Source organism: Phlebotomus argentipes, unplaced genomic scaffold (assembly GCF_947086385.1).
Source record: "Phlebotomus argentipes unplaced genomic scaffold, Phlebotomus argentipes genome assembly contig_32, whole genome shotgun sequence".
NCBI classification, from domain to species: domain Eukaryota; kingdom Metazoa; phylum Arthropoda; class Insecta; order Diptera; family Psychodidae; genus Phlebotomus; species Phlebotomus argentipes.
In genome coordinates, this window is record NW_026776187.1 from 1042636 (window position 1) to 1060864 (window position 18229).

General features: G+C 48.3%; 10 protein-coding genes across 12 annotated transcripts; 6 read left to right on the top strand and 4 right to left on the bottom strand.

Moving 5' to 3' along the window:
• Positions 1 to 22: 22 nt before the first annotated feature.
• LOC132264052 (gastrula zinc finger protein XlCGF17.1-like) lies at positions 23 to 927 on the bottom strand. Its single transcript, XM_059764112.1, has 2 exons — positions 752 to 927; positions 23 to 695 (listed from the first exon to the last, which is right to left on the bottom strand). Exons 1-2 carry the CDS (start codon positions 862 to 864, stop codon positions 122 to 124), a joined length of 687 nt encoding a protein of 228 aa, XP_059620095.1. The 5' UTR covers positions 865 to 927; the 3' UTR covers positions 23 to 121.
• A 483-nt stretch (positions 928 to 1410) lies between these two features.
• On the top strand, positions 1411 to 7013 carry LOC132264269 (protein patched). Of its 2 annotated transcripts, XM_059764385.1 has the most exons (10): positions 1411 to 1883; positions 2182 to 2446; positions 2534 to 2726; positions 3076 to 3433; positions 3643 to 3850; positions 3907 to 4179; positions 4246 to 5595; positions 5660 to 5867; positions 5931 to 6202; positions 6265 to 7013. In XM_059764385.1, the coding sequence occupies exons 2-10, from the start codon at positions 2324 to 2326 to the stop codon at positions 6991 to 6993; spliced, it is 3714 nt and encodes a 1237-aa protein (XP_059620368.1). In that variant the 5' UTR covers positions 1411 to 1883; positions 2182 to 2323; the 3' UTR covers positions 6994 to 7013. The 2 variants fall into 2 exon arrangements, with proteins under 2 accessions (XP_059620368.1, XP_059620367.1); XM_059764384.1 differs by having other exon boundaries at positions 3907 to 5595.
• Positions 7014 to 7723: 710 nt separating this feature from the next.
• LOC132264276 (uncharacterized) lies at positions 7724 to 8601 on the top strand. Its single transcript, XM_059764392.1, has 2 exons — positions 7724 to 8110; positions 8165 to 8601. Exons 1-2 carry the CDS (start codon positions 8056 to 8058, stop codon positions 8599 to 8601), a joined length of 492 nt encoding a protein of 163 aa, XP_059620375.1. The 5' UTR covers positions 7724 to 8055.
• LOC132264273 (NADH-cytochrome b5 reductase 3) lies at positions 8564 to 10111 on the bottom strand. 2 transcript variants are annotated; one of them, XM_059764389.1, is made up of 3 exons: positions 9969 to 10111; positions 8976 to 9729; positions 8564 to 8910 (listed from the first exon to the last, which is right to left on the bottom strand). In XM_059764389.1, exons 1-3 carry the CDS (start codon positions 9990 to 9992, stop codon positions 8738 to 8740), a joined length of 951 nt encoding a protein of 316 aa, XP_059620372.1. In that variant the 5' UTR covers positions 9993 to 10111; the 3' UTR covers positions 8564 to 8737. The 2 variants fall into 2 exon arrangements, with proteins under 2 accessions (XP_059620372.1, XP_059620373.1); XM_059764390.1 differs by lacking the exon at positions 9969 to 10111 and adding an exon at positions 9803 to 9951.
• Positions 10112 to 10160: 49 nt separating this feature from the next.
• LOC132264271 (acylglycerol kinase, mitochondrial) lies at positions 10161 to 11540 on the top strand. Its single transcript, XM_059764387.1, has 2 exons — positions 10161 to 10273; positions 10335 to 11540. Exons 1-2 carry the CDS (start codon positions 10164 to 10166, stop codon positions 11506 to 11508), a joined length of 1284 nt encoding a protein of 427 aa, XP_059620370.1. The 5' UTR covers positions 10161 to 10163; the 3' UTR covers positions 11509 to 11540.
• Positions 11518 to 12595, bottom strand: LOC132264275 (polyisoprenoid diphosphate/phosphate phosphohydrolase PLPP6). The gene is made up of 4 exons (XM_059764391.1): positions 12361 to 12595; positions 12183 to 12280; positions 12069 to 12126; positions 11518 to 12012 (listed from the first exon to the last, which is right to left on the bottom strand). The coding sequence occupies exons 1-4, from the start codon at positions 12370 to 12372 to the stop codon at positions 11518 to 11520; spliced, it is 663 nt and encodes a 220-aa protein (XP_059620374.1). The 5' UTR covers positions 12373 to 12595.
• Positions 12596 to 12707: 112 nt separating this feature from the next.
• Positions 12708 to 14473, top strand: LOC132264270 (sulfide:quinone oxidoreductase, mitochondrial). Its single transcript, XM_059764386.1, has 3 exons — positions 12708 to 13169; positions 13226 to 13861; positions 13918 to 14473. Exons 1-3 carry the CDS (start codon positions 12969 to 12971, stop codon positions 14422 to 14424), a joined length of 1344 nt encoding a protein of 447 aa, XP_059620369.1. The 5' UTR covers positions 12708 to 12968; the 3' UTR covers positions 14425 to 14473.
• Positions 14417 to 15220, bottom strand: LOC132264277 (small ribosomal subunit protein uS9). Its single transcript, XM_059764393.1, has 4 exons — positions 15112 to 15220; positions 15006 to 15047; positions 14684 to 14930; positions 14417 to 14615 (listed from the first exon to the last, which is right to left on the bottom strand). Exons 1-4 carry the CDS (start codon positions 15118 to 15120, stop codon positions 14470 to 14472), a joined length of 444 nt encoding a protein of 147 aa, XP_059620376.1. The 5' UTR covers positions 15121 to 15220; the 3' UTR covers positions 14417 to 14469.
• Positions 15221 to 15501: 281 nt separating this feature from the next.
• Positions 15502 to 16672, top strand: LOC132264272 (protein NASP homolog). Its single transcript, XM_059764388.1, has one exon. The coding sequence runs from the start codon at positions 15542 to 15544 to the stop codon at positions 16604 to 16606; it is 1065 nt and encodes a 354-aa protein (XP_059620371.1). The 5' UTR covers positions 15502 to 15541; the 3' UTR covers positions 16607 to 16672.
• Positions 16673 to 16850: 178 nt separating this feature from the next.
• On the top strand, positions 16851 to 17886 carry LOC132264054 (protein cueball-like). The gene is made up of 3 exons (XM_059764113.1): positions 16851 to 17244; positions 17417 to 17556; positions 17619 to 17886. The coding sequence occupies exons 1-3, from the start codon at positions 17193 to 17195 to the stop codon at positions 17802 to 17804; spliced, it is 378 nt and encodes a 125-aa protein (XP_059620096.1). The 5' UTR covers positions 16851 to 17192; the 3' UTR covers positions 17805 to 17886.
• Positions 17887 to 18229: the final 343 nt, after the last annotated feature.

The following is an 18229-nucleotide window of genomic DNA, read 5'->3' on the forward strand; positions in this document are numbered from 1 at the left end:
GATTTGTTTCAATTCTGTTTATTTTTTTTTTAATTCGGCTGGACAGGAAGACCTCTGTGAATCCGATTGATGTGTTTGTAAATAGTAGTCTTTCTGAAAAATTTACTGCAATTTTAGGCAGCTAAATCAGCCTAAAATGAATCACTTTATGGATTTCCAAAATGTATTTCTTTATGAAACGTTTTCCGCAAAATTCGCAAGCAAATGGTTTTTTCACGCTGTGAGTGATCATATGACGTTTCAGCGAATTCTTGCTTGAAAGTTTGCAATCACAAATCTCACAGTCGAATTCACCATTATGAAACGCCAAATGTATCTTGTGCAAATGCCAAGTCTCGGAAATCTGTCCGCAAACACTGCAGAAGAATGCAGTCAATCTTTTCACACTTCGGCAGGTACGATTTATGTGATTTTCTAGTGCTGCAGAATTCTTATACATCTTCTTGCAATGTGGACATGCTCGAGGCTTTTCAACATGAATTCTTATGTGTCGGATAATTGTTTTCTTATCCTTGAACTTCTTCGAACAAAATGCACACTCGAAGTTTCTCTCATCGGAGTGACAAATCATGTGTCTCTTCAGATCCGTATTCCGCTTGAAGACCTTCTTACAAATTGCACATTTGATGGAAATTTTCTCACTTTTCCTCTTGTTGTGCTGTTTATCCTCTCCGGAAACCTCTTCATCGATTATTCTGCTGAACAAAAGAAACATTAGCCAAGGAAAACGCGTGTTTCTTTGCCATCCCACTTCACGACTTCAGGCGAAAACGGCTCTTCAATGACGGTTTCTTCCTTCACAAATTCACTGCACAGAAACTCCTCGTGATCATCAAAATCGTCCTTTTCTTCTTTAACGTTCATTCTGCTGTTTTTCTGCTCACTCTTTGCCTTATTCGATCAGACATTTGTCGACTGACTCTGTAGTAAAGTAGGATTCGACAGAATTTACCGCTTTACGGAAAGTGCAGCATCAGTCAATAATGATCGTGTGCGACAAATTTTTACACACTATCGTAATTTCCGTACGAGTTTTTATACAAAAGCAATGTTTGAAATGGAATTTGAAATCTTACTTATGCCTTGTATTCTGGTAGGTATTTTAAAAATTGAATTTAATTGATTGAACTTGAACCCTTAGTTTTCGTGTTTACGAGTCTTCGTTGAGAGTATGATTTTCGTTAAACGATGCATCAATAATAGCAGTGATCATTCATTCTATCGATTGGGTACATCATCATGATCAGCATTGGTTGGAAAAGCAAGAGGAAATATCCGATCGCGATGTTTGAAAACCGCGCCAGAGATCGTCTCGGCTGAGCTGTTGGCAGGTTTGAGCGGATCTTCGGGCTCCACCCGAGAAGAGGCGCTGCCTGCGCCACTTTTCTGCCAGTCCGCCAGAGACGCTGGCTCAGTTGAAAGCGTGAGGTTGAGAGAGAGGTTGTTGCGTATGTCGCTCCGTGTTGTTGTTTTAATTCATGTCCGAATTGTGAACCGTATCGGTGAAATATCAGTGCTGAATGTTCCACAAATTGCGCACATCCTGCGAAAACGCCGTTGACAGTGCTGGTGGCGAGAGAAGCGATTCTGGATGCAACGGACTCGGATAGGAAATGTGTGTAGTGAACCTTAGTTGAGAGCCAAGAGAAAAACACGCTGGGTGGTCTTTCCTATACTTATGTATATACACGTCTCTATATATACCAGCGCACATATGTATTGCTTTCATCTCTCTTCTTATGCTTATGCGGAATGAAAGAAAAAATAGATAACCACACGTGGGAGTGCTTATAGTGAAAAATTCAAGTGAATTCAGTGCCTTCGAGCGTTTGAGGGGCGCGGAGCGCTGCCAAGGATTGGGCAGAGGATCAGGACTTCTCTCGGTAGGTTTTCCCCTGAAAATCCATTTTCCGCCCCCGGCGACCACCCTGCACGGGGGGGCTGGATGGGGGTGTGGGAGGGGGGGCCGAGGGATCGGCAAATTGACTAATTATGCTAAGGAGAGCATTGTGGGATCCGTCGGGCGAGCGAGAGAGAGAGAGAGGGAGAGCGAGAACAAATGTAAAGCATCCGCTGTTGCGTATGTGTTTTCTGTGTTGCGAGCGAGAAAAAATAACAACAAAATTCCCTTCTTTTCATCAACATATCTCTTTTTTCTCTCCCTCCTTCCTATTCTTCCAGGTATTCCATCTCCTAACACCATTATATCGTAATAATGGTGTTAGACGACTGAAAAGAGGTGGGAGAGCAGCGCGAGAGAGCGAGAGAGAGAGAGAGAGAGACTTTCTAAGATATCACAGAGCCTGAGAACACACGCACAGAGATGCACGAACTTCCTCGTGTTCCGGACTCCCACGGGGATCGCATCGACGAGAAGCTCTTCTCAGATCTGTACGTGAGGACGAGCTGGGTGGACGCGGCCACGGCGTTCCAGCAGATTGAGAGCGTAAGGCGGCGTGCCCGTGAGAGGAGACCACCCACGATGGCGGCCCCTGGGGCCACACACTCACAGCTTTTTTGGTCTTTGTTGCAGGGCAAGGCGAGAGGACGTCGACTGGCTGTGTACATTAGATCTGTGCTGCAGTTCCACCTCTACTCGCTGGGATGCTACCTCCAGAAGCACGCCGGGAAGGTCATCTTCGTGGCCATCCTCGTGCTCAGCTCCTTCTGCGTGGGGCTCAAGAGCGCAACCATCCATTCCAAAGTGCAACAGCTGTGGATTCAAGGTAGTCGCAATTCGATGAACCACGCGAATATTTTCAATAATTGATCACAAGAATTTGGTCAGCAAGAGGTTTTTTTTCTTTAGCGAAAATCAATTAAAAAGCTAGATAAATTCGCAATTTTCAATGTCTTTAAGGTATTTTATTTAAATTATTAAAATTCAGCATCAACATCTTTCCAAAGAACACACACTTTAATTAGGTTTTAGATGCACATTGGAATCGTAAAAATTTTAAAGATCAGAATTCAAATATAAAAACAAACATAAGTCAGTTGTAATTTATCTGAGATTAATGATATTCATCTCGTTAAAAAAATGATCAAACGTCTCTCTGATCTGCTCCTGAACAGATGGAGGACGTCTGGAGGAGGAGCTCAAGTACACGCTAAAGTCACTCGGCGAGACGGGCTCTTCGACGCATCAGCTCGTGATTCAGGTGTCCAAGGAGCCGAACGCGTCGATTCTGCACACGCACGCGCTCATGATACACCTGGAGGTGCTGAGGCGAGCCACTGCGGTGACCGTGCACATGTTCGACACGACTTGGGGCCTCAAGGATATGTGCTACTCAATGAACGCCCCGAACTTCGACGTCCACCTCATCGAGCAGATCTTCGACAACATCATCCCTTGTGCCATAATCACGCCGCTGGATTGCTTCTGGGAGGGCAGTAAGCTGCTGGGGCCTGAATTTCCCGTTCACATACCGTAAGTTTCTTTTTTTCACTGTGCAATTAGGGGAAAACGGGGCAGACTTGTAACTGCCTTATGTTCCACTTGTGTCTTTGCTTTAAGTTTCCGATGAATTAAGAAAATATGTTGGCAGAGTAATAATTTATCTATATTTCCTATCAAAATTCAATTAAATTTTTTGTATGCAATTTCGGAATTCATTTATGAAAGATTTTATTTTGCAGAGGTTTGGCCAAGAAACTTCAGTGGAGCTCCTTGAATCCCCAGCATTTGCTGCGGAACATGGAGGCTCTCAACTACCATTTCCCAGCGAAGACGATTGAGAAGTATCTGAAGGGCGCAGGAATAACCACGGGTTACACGGAGAAGCCGTGCTTGGACGTTCGAGATCCTCTGTGTCCAGAAACGGCGCGCAACAGAAACTCCACTCAGGTAAGTTCACTGTGATCTGTTGCATGGAATCCGCTCATGTCCTCTCTGCCTTTCAGTCGCTGGACATTGGCGCCGAACTGACCGGTGGATGCTACGGCTATGCGGCAAAGTACATGCACTGGCCAGAGACGCTGATCACTGGCGGCGGCGAGCGCAACAAAACGGGCCATCTGAAGAAGGTCACAGCTCTGCAGTCGGTGGTTCAGCTGATGGGCGAGCGCGAGATGTACGAGTACTGGAACAATCACTACAAGGTGCATCACGTGAGCTGGAGTCAGGAGAAGGCCACTGCGGTGCTGACTGCCTGGCAGAAGAAATTCTCAGTTGAGGTGAGCGGCAACAGACTTGCAATCCTGTTGGCGAATGTGCAAAAACTCCGTGTTGTTTCCTTCCAGGTGAGCAAAATCGTGAAAATGGATGAATTGACGACGTCATACAACATGTTCGCCTTCTCGTCGGCCTCTCTGGATGAGGTGCTGAAGAAGTACTCAAATCCCAGTCCCATGGGACTGACAATTGGGATGGTGACTATCGTCGTGTACGCGGGAATTGTGCTGTCGAATTTCCAAAATCCCGTCCGGAGCCAAATGGGCCTCGGAATAGCCGGAGTTCTGCTGATGGGAGTTTCGACAGCGGCCGGCTTGGGCTTCTGTGCACTCCTTGGGATTTCCTTCAATGCCGCCACGACGCAAGTTGTGCCCTTCTTGGCGCTGGGATTGAGTGTGGATCACCTGTTTCTCCTGTCGCATGAATACTCGAAGCAGAGCAACGAGGAGCAAACGGCGGCGATCTTGAAGAAAGTGGGACTGAGTGTGTTTGTGAGTGCAGCTTGCACAACTGGTTCCTTTCTCGCCGCCGTCCTGATTCCCGTGCCAGCACTGCGTCTGTTCTGCCTGCAAGCCGCCATCCTGCTCACCTTCAACCTCACCACAGTCGTGATTGTCTTCCCGGCGCTCATCTCTCTCGACATGCGTCGCCGGCGCGCCAACCGCATCGATCTGCTGTGCTGCTGTCTGCCGCCGATGCCCGAGAAGACGCTGAAGCAGCACAACAAGGCGATGGCCATGAACTCGGACATCAATTCGGAGTGCTCCTTCGGGAACTTCCTGCGCTTCTCCCTGGGCGAGTTCATCGAGAAGTGCTACGTGCCGTTCCTCATGAAGCGCATTGTGAAGAGCTGCGGCATGACTGTGTTTGCCATAGCGCTGGCTTTTGGCCTGTACGGCACTCTGAAGCTGCAAGACGGACTCGAGCTCACCGATTTGGTGCCCAAGAACTCCGAGGAGCACAGATTTCTGCACGCGCAGGAGAAGCTTTTCGGCTTCTATTCCATGTTCGCCGTGACGCAAGGGGACTTCGAGTATCCGATGAATCAAAAGCTGCTGTATGAATACCACGAGGCCTTCGTCAGGGTGTCGCACGTGAAGAAGAATGACAACGGAGGCTTGCCCAATTTCTGGCTCGGCCTCTTCCGCGACTGGCTGCTGGATCTGCAGAAGGCGTTCGACAAAGACTACGCCCAGGGCAAGATTACGCAAGAAAGGTGGTTTGCCAATGCTTCGGATGACGCTATTCTGGCATACAAGCTTCTCGTGCAAACCGGGCACGTGGACAATCCGATCGACAAGAGCCTGACGACGCAGAATCGCTTGGTGGATCACGAGGGAATCATCAATCCGAAGGCCTTCTACAACTATCTGTCCGCCTGGGCGTGGAATGACATCTTAGCCTATGGAGCATCACAGGTGAGGGAATCTGCACTTTTCCACGCCACGTTCCTCTTACAAAAATTGTCCGTTTTCTCTGCAGGGCAACCTTCGGCCGGAGCCTCGCGAATGGTATCACTCACCCAGTGATTTTGAACTCAAGATCCCAAAAAGTGCGCCTCTGACTTACACGCAGTTGCCCTTTTTCCTACACGGATTGCACGACACGACGGAAATCAAGGCGACAATCATGCAAATCCGCGAGATTTGTGAGAAATTTGAAGCTCGCGGCCTTCCAAACTACCCATCAGGTGAGTCACTTGGCGTTTCTAGGATGATTTCCTGATTTATTAATCCCTGTTGTTCATTTCCAGGAATTCCCTTCACTTTCTGGGAGCAGTACATGAATCTGCGTGAGAACTTGACTCTGGCTCTGGGCGCAGCTCTGGGAATGACGTTCATTCTCGTGGCTATTGCGCTCCTGTCGCTCTGGGGAGCTTTTCTCATCGTCTTCTGCGTCGTAGCGACTCTCGTCCAGCTCCTCGGCATGATGACGCTGCTCGACATCAAGCTCTCCGCAATTCCGGCCATCATTCTCGTCCTCAGCATTGGCCTCAGTGTGTGTTTCACGATTCACATATCACTGGTGAGTTTTCTCGGCGCTGCTGAGGGAGTTTGCAGAGTCCTCTGATTGTGCATGTCTTGCAGGCGTTCATAACTGCGGTCGGGGGGAAAGATCGACGCGTGCGGATTGCGCTGGAGTACGCTCTGACGCCGGTGATTCACGGCATCGTGACGACGACTCTGGCCGTCGTGATGCTGTCCACGTCGCCCATCGAGTTCATCGTGCGGCACTTCTTCCTGCTGCTGCTGTCCGCCGTGTTCATCGGGGCGGTGAACAGCCTGTTCTTCTTCCCCATCCTGCTGAACTTGATCGGGCCGGCGGCGGAGATTGTGCCACTGGCGAATCCCAATCGCATCTCCACGCCGTCGCCGCGGCCGTGCCGCCGCATCCGCAAGAGCAGCAAAGTAGTGACTATGAAGGAGAGGAATCCGCTGAGGGACGGCTCCGGTCCGTCGGCCAGGCAAGCGAGGGGCGTGGCTGCCATGGAGAAGGAGCCCTCGCTCACGACCATCACGGAGGAGCCGCACTCGTGGCAGAGCTCGGCGTCGTCGGCGCACGAAGTCACGCCCGGAGTGCGCAACATTACCCTGCAACCCGAAGTTACCGTGCAGCAAGAGGCGCAGGAGGGCAAAGTACAAACTGTCACGATACGGTCGTCGCTCAAGTCGCAGAGTCTCGATCTGGAGACCATCCAGCTGATATCCCTGACCGACAAGGCGGAGAGCAGGAATCACGCCACGCCGTCCGTCGTGAAGACAGAGGTGGAGCTCGTGACGCCCAGATGTTGCCCGGCATCCGGAAACAGTAGTTAGCGCATAATTTTATCTGCCCTTTCTTAACATTAATAGAGGTAATATTAATTAATGATTGAGTATAATCTGCAATTGTTCGTCCGCAAGAACAAGATCCGGAATGCTCGCGGACGAAAGCACACATTTTTTATTTATTTTATATACTTTTGTAATAAAGTCATAGGTTGAAGATGATGCCGATGCCTTTCCTTACTGTCTCCCGGGCAGTCTCCGTCAGCCTGCAAGACAGAAATTGCGTAATTTCAATGATTCACACAGTCGTGAATTGAGTGACAATGTACAGATCATCACAGTCAGCGATGCAATAATTGGCAAAGTGAACAATCTTTCTGATCCGATTACTTTTGCAACATATCGTGCTGGCTAAAATATGATTCTTTATTTTGTCAGCTGGCTTATGATGTTGCTATTAAAATTCTTGGGCAGTTTTACTTACTTTTCTCCTTCTTCATTTCTCTTCTGAGAACCTGAAAATCAGCCGCTGATTTGTCCATATCAGTTCCTTTGGAGCTTCATCAGCTTCAACCAGGATCTTCAAACTGCAAGTCGCGCAGAAGAACAGAAATCTGAAAAGAGATTTTCTGTGAATTTCCGGGGCTCGAAATATCCAAGGCAATATCAACACGTGTTATTGTAAGGTTAACTTCTTACCTTGCGTCCAAAGATCTGCACGGCCTTAAAGGGCTCCTTTTTCTGCAAAAATCAAATCACACATTAATCAATAGATCTTAATACCCAATCTGCACAGTCTTTTTACCTTCTGCATCTTGTTATTTTCTGGAAATATACGAAAATACGTGATCACGATCTCCACTATGGAAAGCTGCACGCTGAACTGATGGTATTATTAGGATTCCAATATTTCAGAAGTTCACCATCCATGAAATTTCAATTTTTCAGCGGTGGCTTTTTAAATTTCAGCTTTCATGGTGGTGAATTGTGACTTGGCGTCAGACATTCACAAGACAATCGATGAGTTTTCTTATTGGGATATTTGCATACCTGTCATAACAAGGGCGTTGTTTATAATTCTTTGCATCTCCCCCAAAATACCCCGAGAAAATGCATTTTCCCACATTCCTCACAATTCTCCTGTCGCTGGCGACATTCCACAAAGGTGAGAGAGTGACATTTTGATATGGGATGTGTGGTTAAAGGACTTTTTTTCTAGCCGCTGCGATTTGGTGCTATCGCTGCACTTCGGCCACGCCAGGATGCGGTCTGTACGACTTCAACTGGCGAGGAATCGGCTTCCTGGGCGAGCAGTGTCCGGAGGACGATGACATCTGCATGAAGGTGATCGAGAAGAAGGGCGCCAGCGAGACTGTGATCCGCGACTGCTACAGTTCGCTGCGCAGCTATCGCACGGACATCCCGGCGGACAGGTACGAAGGCTGCCGCACGGCGTCCAAAGACGTCCACCTGGCGAACTACGTGAACAACAGCATCAGGGAGCTGGACGTGCAGCGAGACCACTTCGACAGCACCACCTTCTGCTTCTGCTTCCTGGACCACAGATGCAACTTTGCGCCCGCACTGAGTCTGTCCGCCGTGGCATTCGTGGGAGGCATTTTCGTGAGTCTGTGTCTTTTATTTAGTCACGTGTAAGTCCACAAATTCCCTCAGTGGCCAACGCCTTGTATTTGATAGTGTAGAAACTCATCCGTCCATATCGAATGTATTAATTTTTATATGAATAAAGAGCGATTAGCTGACCAAGTAATGAAGAAAGTTTTATGTGCGCTCAGTACGCGAACCGTAGATTTTGATCATAGCCCAGCTTGTCCAAGTTAGGGATGCACGCATAAGTGATCATTGGCGGTGGTCCGCACATGAGGACGATTGTCGAGTCAGACGGCGGCAGAAGATGATCCCTGATCATCTCATCACTGATGAAGCCCTTGCTGTACTGCCAATCTGCGCAGAGGAGATAATCATCATTCAGACTGTGGAAGCAGTGCGAATAAGGGTCAGAAACTCACCAGCTGGAGTGGAATCCAGTGTGTACCAGACCTTGAACTGGTCAGGATGCTTAGAGGAAAAGAGCTCCAGTTCGTTCCTCAGCAGAATGTCATTCTCCGTCTGATTGGCAAAAAGCAGGGCAATCTCCGTCTTATCCGTGCCACTCTTCAGGATGTGCCTGACCAGCTGCAGCATCGGCGTGATTCCCGTTCCTCCTGCAATCATGTTCACCTTCGTCGCTTGCACATTCACTGGAGGATCCTTTCGGATCTTCTTCACGCTGAACACACCATTGTTCTGATACTGAAGCTTTCCCGAGGGTCCCCTGAAGGCGATTGTGTCGCCAATATTCAGGGCGTCCAAGTACTGTGACATCTTCCCACCGTTCGGGAACTTGGGATGTGTGTTCCTTTTGTACACCTTAATCACGAGATCCACAAATCCGCAGTCATCATCGCTGGACACTGGCGTGTACGCGCGGATCACCAACTCGTCACTGATGTTGGCAGAGAGATTGATGTGCTGACCAACGGGCAAGCCCAGGACGTGCTGCTTTGATGGCAAGCCAAAGCGGAAGCGCCTCGTGTCATGGCTAATGACTTCCTTCTCGATCAGCGGCAGCAAGTACTTCTCATTGGGATCCAGAAGAGTCTTCAATTTTGCTGGCTTGCCGCTCTTGCTCTTCGTTGCACTCTGGCCAGAGCTCTTGAACCAGAACTTGTAGATTATTATCCCAGAAATCACAGCCGTGATCCCGACGATTACCGGAAGGCACTGAAAAGACGAGAGCACACAAATCACTGCATTTTCAGCTACTCAAGGACCGCAAGGCATCAAAAAAACTCACATCGCAACCCATGACTGTTTTGGAAATGAGCTTGAACAATGAATTTCGGAATTATGTAATGCCGAGAAGTGAAATCTTTCCAAGGTCAAAAATCGTCTATGACTGGAGAAGACTCTCACACTTCCCCGTGATTCGGCGAGATAACATAAATCGTATTTATACTCACACGCAGTGCTATATCATCTCTCATTTTTTGTGCTTGCTTTCCCTACAAATGCGGTTCCACGTATGGAAGAGCCTAGAAGATCCAGAGAGATGCTAGAAAGACATGATGAAGGTGTCGTTAAGATGTGAACATTTCGTATGGGGTGTCGATAAGTTGGCCGACAAACTGTCAAATTGAGAGCCTTGCGTGTTTACCATGGCTTTTGCGGTGAAATTTGCAAAAACTGTGCGAAATCACTGGAAGAAGTCATTATTTGCCGCTGCCCTGGTCACTTATGGAGCATCTTACGCCAATGACACCATCAAGTAAGGCAATCAATCGGGAAAACAGACATTCTTAGCATAACCTCACTCTCCTGACCACCAGAATCAACAGCCTGATGAGGCAATATTGCCTGGAAGCGTCAGCTTCCGGAGACATTGCGATGCCGATGACACGTCCTCTGAAAGAAGTGCTCGTCCTGCTAAATCCGGCCGCCAATAGACGCTCGGCTGAGGAGACGTTCAAGAAATACTGCGAACCAATTCTCCATTCAGCCGGATTTCTGGTCAACATCGTCAAAACAGACTCCGAGGGACACGCTCGGCGGTACATTGAAGCCCTGACACAATACCCCAATGCAATAGTGGTGGCAGGAGGCGACGGGACACTCTCGGAAGTCATCACGGGCGTCATGAGGAACACGGGCAGCAACGAAGGCACTCCAATTGGGATTCTTCCTCTTGGGCGAACCAATGCTTCCTGCACTCAAGTCCACAAACTGAATCGCGTGGAAAAGGCTCGTGAACTGGCAGAGGCTGCAATATCTGTGGTTCGGGGAAATGTATCCAAAAGACACGTGATGAAGATCGAGGTTGTGGCTCCCGATGAGGAGGAGCATCGCCGACCCGTCTTTGCGGTTGGCTCTTTCCAATGGGGCGCCTTCAGAGACATCCTAAGTCTGCGAGACCAATACTGGTATGTTGGTCCACTGCGAGAGTATCTCGCTTTCCTCGTGAATGCCTTCAGTGCGAAGCCGACGTGGGAATGCGAAGCTCATATGAAATACACGCCGCCGTGTCCAGGATGTCTCAATTGCAGGACAGAGACGAAGAGAGTCCTCGCGCAGAAGGATAAATGGTGGAGTAGATTCATTCCTCGAAGCACTGTCAGCGCTTCTCCTGCAACAGGAGATGATTTTGCAAAGATCATCAACGAATCGTGCACCAAAGAGTACACAATTGATGGAAATCATTCTGAAGTCATCATAGAGACTTCCGAACCAATGACAGCAGGAAGTCTGCAAATTAAACTATCAGAATTGGAGAATTCATCATTCTCCTTCATATACAACAGCTGGAAGCGCGTGCAGAGCAATCCATCAGCCTCCACTGCACAGAGAGCGTCAATCGACGCGAGAACCGTTGAGATTCTGCCAGAGAAGAAGGAATCCGCCAAGGAAAAGTACTATTCAATCGACAATGAGGAGTATGACGTGAAACCGATAAAAATTACGCTTCTTAAGCACGCAATTAACATGTTTATGCCTCAAGCTTCATAAGAATAAAGATCAAATTCCTGTTTGCCCCTCCACATACTTGTCATCTGAGATCCACTTCATGATTCCCAGAGACGTCTCACGATCACACCACAGAAGCGAGAGCAGGAAGGCCTCGAGCAGTCCCAGAACAGCGCCAGCCAGAACGTCCAGGATGTGATGCCTGTACATGAGGAGGCGCGAGAAGCACACAGCCGTCGCCCAGGCAACGAGCGGTGGCCAGAAGATCATTGGCAGGGGAGAAAGCAGCGTAAAGAACGCAGCCATGAAAACTGCCCGCGAAGCGTGTCCGGAGGGGAAGCTGAACTTGTCCGGTCCAATGCTGAACGGATCATCGTTGAAGCTCGGACGGTGTCTCCTTGTGGCAGCTTTGATGCACGCGATGATCACAATATCAAGCAGAAGACCGATCAGCAGATTTATCTGCATCTCATAAAGCTCCGGATCGTCGATCATCCATGTCAGGATGAACCAAAGAACCAGAATGATGATTCCATGGCATGAGATCTGCAGAAAGAGCAACAATTTGCACTGACTTCTCGCAAAAGTTCATTAATCATTACCTCAAGGAAACGGCCGTGATTCTTCACGGATCGCACGCTGACAAAATTAAGCATAAAACTGCAAATAAACAAAGTGTGAAGTTTCTTGCCATTATTTCATCTTTCCTTTCTAACCTCACGAAGCGCTTTGTCAGCTCAACATCCCAGGCGAGAATCTTCTTGAGATAGGGTGGCAATTGTCGCTTGTCTTCCTTCTGGAGATCTTCATTTTTCTAGAGAAAGATGATGGTGCAATGAGTGATCTGTTGATATTTGCATATCTCTTATCGATAATAAATTATTGCGGATTTACCTTCTCAGACATTTTCACCTGATGATAACACACACAAAGAGGCTCTACTTTCACTTGCTAAATACTTTTTACTATGACAAAAACTATATTTAATGGGATTTTAGTTTGCAAAACACCACAAAATAGCGAAATTCATCTGACGAGTGCAAAAGTTGAATGTGAGATAAATGCCCAATAAAGAAGTCGATGATGTTTTGGAAGACAGTCGGTTGATTGCAGCGAAAAGTCGTATCTGTAATCCTCGCGAAATTACTTTATGCAAAATATTCTGTTTCGAGATTCCGGAACGATATTTCTACAAAATGTTAACCAAGCAAAAAAATAAAATATACCGTAGAAATTGAACATATTCAGAACACAAAGAGTGAAAAGTTTGTAACTAAGAATATAATAAAATCATGACTTAAGAATTACGAATAATCCGATTGAATTGATTGAATAGAATACACGAATAACGATCGTGAATTCCGATCTTGCATAACCCCTTGGCGATCTTATCCAGGATTTTTACGCAATCTTCGCAGGGTTGGATAACAATTGTTGTCAACTGACCCAAAGTATGGGGAATCGAGCAAATTTTAAGATACAATCAAAGTGAGAAATCCAAGATGTTGCATCGCTTTTGCCAGGTGAAACCACTGCTCTCTTGCGGTGCTGCATCACAGAGACTTGTCTCAGCAAGATGCTTCTCGTCGGCACGCAAATGCAAGGTTCTTGTCGTCGGCGGCGGTTCTGGAGGTTGTTCCGTGTCGGCGAAGTTATCATCAAAACTGGGCCCGGGAAAAGTCGTGATTCTCGATCCGGCTGAGGTGAGAATATGAGAATTTTACCTGGACTACTTTACAGTACATATTTGGCATTTCAGAGTCACTACTATCAGCCGATGTTCACTCTCATCGGCGGCGGCATGAAGAAGCTCGAGGATTCCGTCACGCCCATGAAGGAGACTCTGCCGTCTCTGGCCACTTGGGTGCAGGACAGCGTGATGCAGTTCGAGCCGGAAGCCAACACTGTTATCACGAAGAAGGGCGACAGGATCGAGTACGAAGAGATGGTGATTGCGGTCGGCTTGGAATTGCGATACGACAAAGTGCCTGGTCTTGTGGAAGCTTTGGCAATTCCTGGCGGAAAAGTCTGCTCAAATTACTCCCCCAAGTATGTCAACCGAACCCTGGAGGCGCTAAACAATTTCCAGCAAGGCAATGCCATCTTTACTTTCCCAAATTCACCCGTTAAGTGCCCAGGAGCGCCCCAGAAAGCCGCCTATCTCGCTGAGCACTACTTGCGGAGGGCCAAGAAGCGGAAAGACGCCCGTATTATCTACAACACCGCGCTTCCGGTGATCTTTGGTGTGAAACACTACGCCGACGCGCTGTGGAAGGTGGCGAAGAAGCGAGAAGTCACCGTGAATCTCCGGATGAACCTCAAGCAAGTGTTCCCGGAGAGAAATCAGGCTGTTTTTGAGAATCTCGACAAACCCGGCGAGGAAAGCACGATGGACGTAAGTCAATGCATCGCCAATACGATAAAGTATACTTACATAAATCCCCTTTTCAGTACTCACTGCTTCACGTGACGCCGCCAATGGCCACTCCAGATGTCCTGCTGTCCTGTCCGGGACTCACAAACGCCGCCGGTTTTGTGGACGTGAACAAGCACACGCTTCAGCACGTGAAGTACCCAAACATATTCGCCATAGGCGATTGCTCCTCCACGCCGAACTCCAAGACGGCCGCCTCGGTTGCCGCCCAGGCGCCTGTCGTGTACAGAAATCTTCTGGCAGTGATGGAGGGAAATCCGCCCAGTGCCTCATACAATGGCTACGCCTCCTGTCCCCTCGTGACCGGCTATAACTCGTGCATCCTCGCGGAATTCGACTACGATTTGCAACCCCTCGAGACATTCCCGATTCCGCAGGACAAAGAGCGCTACAGCATGTTGCTGCTGAAGAAGCACTTCATGCCCTTCCTCTACTGGCAATTCATGCTCAACGGCATGTGGAATGGGCCGGCGATTGTGAAGACGCTGCTTGACGTGCTCCGAAAAGAGAAGACAATTCAGTAGGTTCTGTGTATTCTTGCAAAGAAATACAGACGAATGCGCAGAGTGTTAACGGTAGGATTTCTGGTAGCGTGCGCGAGCTCCTGGACCACCGAACTTCTTGGGTTCACAGCGTCGGGGATCAGCCACGAGGAGAGTTCGGTCGTACTGAATGAGGATGTCCTTCAGTTCCTTCTTCGAGGCTTCATCGACGTCTGAAAGTACACACAAAATTACCCTCATTATTCATTCGCCTTCCCTGAATATTGCAGGCTTTTCTTACATTTCTGGTAGAACGCAACCAGAGCCTTTGAAATGGCCTGTCGGATGGCATAAATCTGCGCCACATGACCACCTCCCTTCACTCTCACACGGATGTCTACTCCGGCGAACTTCTCCTTGCCCAGCAGAAGAAGGGGCTCCTGCAGCTTGTACTGCAGAACCTTGGGCTCAATTGTGTCCAGCGGCCGTCCGTTCACCTTCAGCAGACCACGGCCGCGCTTGCAGTAAGCCACAGCGGTGGCGGTTTTCTGGAAAAGGCAGATTCTCCGTGAATTCTGGGGCTCCTGACGGCACGTGTTGTCAATTTGAGGTTAACTTCTTACCTTGCGTCCGAAGACCTGCACGGCCTGGATGGGCTCCTTTTTCTGCAAAAAACCAATCACACATCAATCAACAGATCTTCACAACCAGTCTGCACAGTATTTCTACCTTCTGCATCTTGTTATTTTCTGGAAATATGTGAAAATACGTGGACGCGATCTCGCTCGAACAACTGCGGTTGTCAAAAAGAAAGAATCATGGCGTCCGTGACGTCACGTAATCATGGCCGCAGTCCGGAAGTCCGAAAATGCGATGAAAAAGTTCGATGTTTCCTGGGATGGGAAAATAATGAAAATGGGAATGTGTTAAAATGATTTTTTTATTTCAGAATATTGAGCGTCATTATAACATAAAAATTCACACTGAAACTCGCTGAAGTCTAAAAATCCAACCGAATCATGGGACTGAAGGAGAACTTTTCAGGGTGGAAAAATGGCGCCAAATTTTTACCTCTTGATGCCCTCTCGCGGGATTTGACGAAGACATCGTGAACCCTAATTTTGCTGTCAATTTGTCAGTGCACTTTCGGCGGTCTGCGATGGCGTCCTCCAGTCGTGAACAGAGTCAAGAAGAAATCGACAGAGCCAAGGAGCTACTGAGCAGCGGCACAAGGAATTACTATGTGAAGGACTACGATCATGCCGTGGAGGATTTGAGCCAAGTGTGCACTCTGTATTCGGACGTTTATGGCACAACGGCGGACGAATTGGGGGCCCCGTATTTGCTGTACGCGAAGGCGCTGATCGCCTTGGCACAGAACGAGGTGAAACTCATTGATATCCCTGAGGGTGAGGATTCGGAGGACTCCGAGTCCGAGTCGTGCGGCGAGGGTGAGGAGCCCAAGGCGCCTGAGGCAAAGACTGAGGAGGAAGCGGAGGCTGGCAAAGCGCCCGAAGCGGGTGGCAGCAAGAAGGAGTTCGAGGATGATGACGACGACGAGGAGGAGCAGACCACGAATCCCGAGTCCACGGAAGAGGATATCACAAACCTTCAGCTGGCGTGGGAGATCCTCGAGCTGGCGGTGACAATCTTCACGAGTCGCGGCAAGAACGGCGAGTCGCAATTGGCCGAGTGCCACGCAGAATTGGCGGGAATATCCTTTGAGAACAACAACTACGAGGAAGCCGTCCGGGACTTCACGAAGGCCATGGCAATCCTTGTGACGCTGCCGGAGCCCGATCAGCGTCACCTCGCGGAGCTCTACTACAAAATGGGGCTCTCTCACATGATGCTGAACAACTTCAATGATTCCATAGAAGCTCTGAACAAGGCATGTGAGTGTCTGGACAACGTGATTGCGAAGAACAAGGAGAAGGGCGTCCCGGGCGATGAGATCACGGAACTGATTGCGGAACTCGAGGACAGCAAGAAGGACATTTACTGCAAGATCGATGAGATCAAGGCGTCGAAGATGGCTGTTCTTGAGGATCTCACGAAAACCTGCGCAACGTCTCCGGACAAGAGCACTCCTGAGGCCAGCAAAAGTCCATCCAGTGCCAATCAGAAGCCCACAAACATCTCACACCTGATCAAGCGGAAGAAACCTGATGCAACTCCTTCAGAGGGCGGCAGTTCGGAGAGCAAAAAGCCTAAACTGGATTGAACTCCTGGAAATCTTTCACTTTCTACCGTGTCACTAATAAAAACATCTCCAAGACGATTTTGTTGTTTTTTTTCTGCTAAATCGCATGAAACGAGGCGAATTTTAGAAAAACAAGCACAGTTGTGCGGGATTAGATCCTCCATGTGAAACTCGTTGCATTTTCTCCTCAAAATCCAGCGTGCAATAAACATGATGAAATATATTTATAAAATCATCCCCAAATTTGGCCACTATAATTGAATTTTCGCAGGCTTCCAGAAGAACAAAAGATGCTCGGTTAAAAGGCCAATGAGTGTGACCGAAATACTGTCGGGAAATGCCGAGAGTATCTCTCTGTGAATGAGAGGATGGGCGATAAGACGCTCTCTTTCACTCGGATATCTCTATCGCGCGCACCACGGAATTAAAACTCGCATACACAAAATAGAGAGTCCACAGAGAGACAGTTTCAGTTTGCATCTTGTGCCTAACACACGAGCTCATCTCCAGAGTTTTCCCAGCGCGCTGTGAACTCCTTTGTCGGTGGTGGATTTATCAGAGGACAAGAAAAAAAGGATTACTTCAGGACTCAATCGATAGAGATATTATGTGGCGTCGTTTGATAATATTAGTCATTATCTTCACAATCTGTGTTCTGGGTAAAAAAGACATTGATCTCTGCCTCTCTTCTTGACTCCTCTCAATTTATAGCCATTGACCCTCGGCAATTGCCTCAATCATCGTCGCTCTTTGTGATCATTTCCCCTGTTTTTCATTCACTGCGTGTAACATTCTGTGTGTGTGCATCTTCTCTCTCACCCCAAAATGCAGCTTTCAGCGGCCTCGAGGCGTGTGAATTGGATCAGACGCAGTACGGATGTCGAATTGATAACCGCCAGTGCACTTGTGCCTACGGATGTCGCTCGGAGTTCCGCTACTTGACCCGGAAGGAGTGCCAGGACGCCCTGAAGGTACCTTTTGCAGTCCACCGCAACATGAGCAGCTCAACTAACGCATGCCAATGCCTTTGCAGGGACGCTCAGGTGATATTTGCAGCGCCAATAATCCCTGCCTCAACCGCGGCGCCTGCATTCAAGTGTCGCAAATGCCCGGCTACAAGTGTCGCTGCGAGGGCACCGGCTATTGGGGCAATCGATGTCAGCTCGCCTGCCCGGAAGCCCGGCACGCCAATTTCCCCTACGAGTGCATCGTGATCTGATTCAGCGACAGCGCACGACGATCGTCTCAACTTACACTTATTTATGAACAACAAGAAATAAATGATGATATTTTCAACGCCACAGCGTATCTTCATTCTCTTCTCCCTTTTTCCCCCCGCCCCCCCCTCGCAGAGAGGCTCCGACCATAGTTTTGTGATGGCGAGCAGCGCGCAATAAAAGGCCGCGCGCGCACTGATAAGAGACAACCAAATTGTAGCTTCTCTCCCGCACTAAAGATTTTTATATAAATATTCCACAGTACTTTATTTGTTCTTTGTAAGTTTATCATCTTAAATGTTTCATCTTTTTCTTTGTTTTCATTTTTTTTATATCATTTTCTGCCGTTTTAACTTGTATTACGATGCAATGCTTGAGTTCTTACAATTTTTTTCTTCTTCTTTTTTTCTTTCCTTCCACATGCATA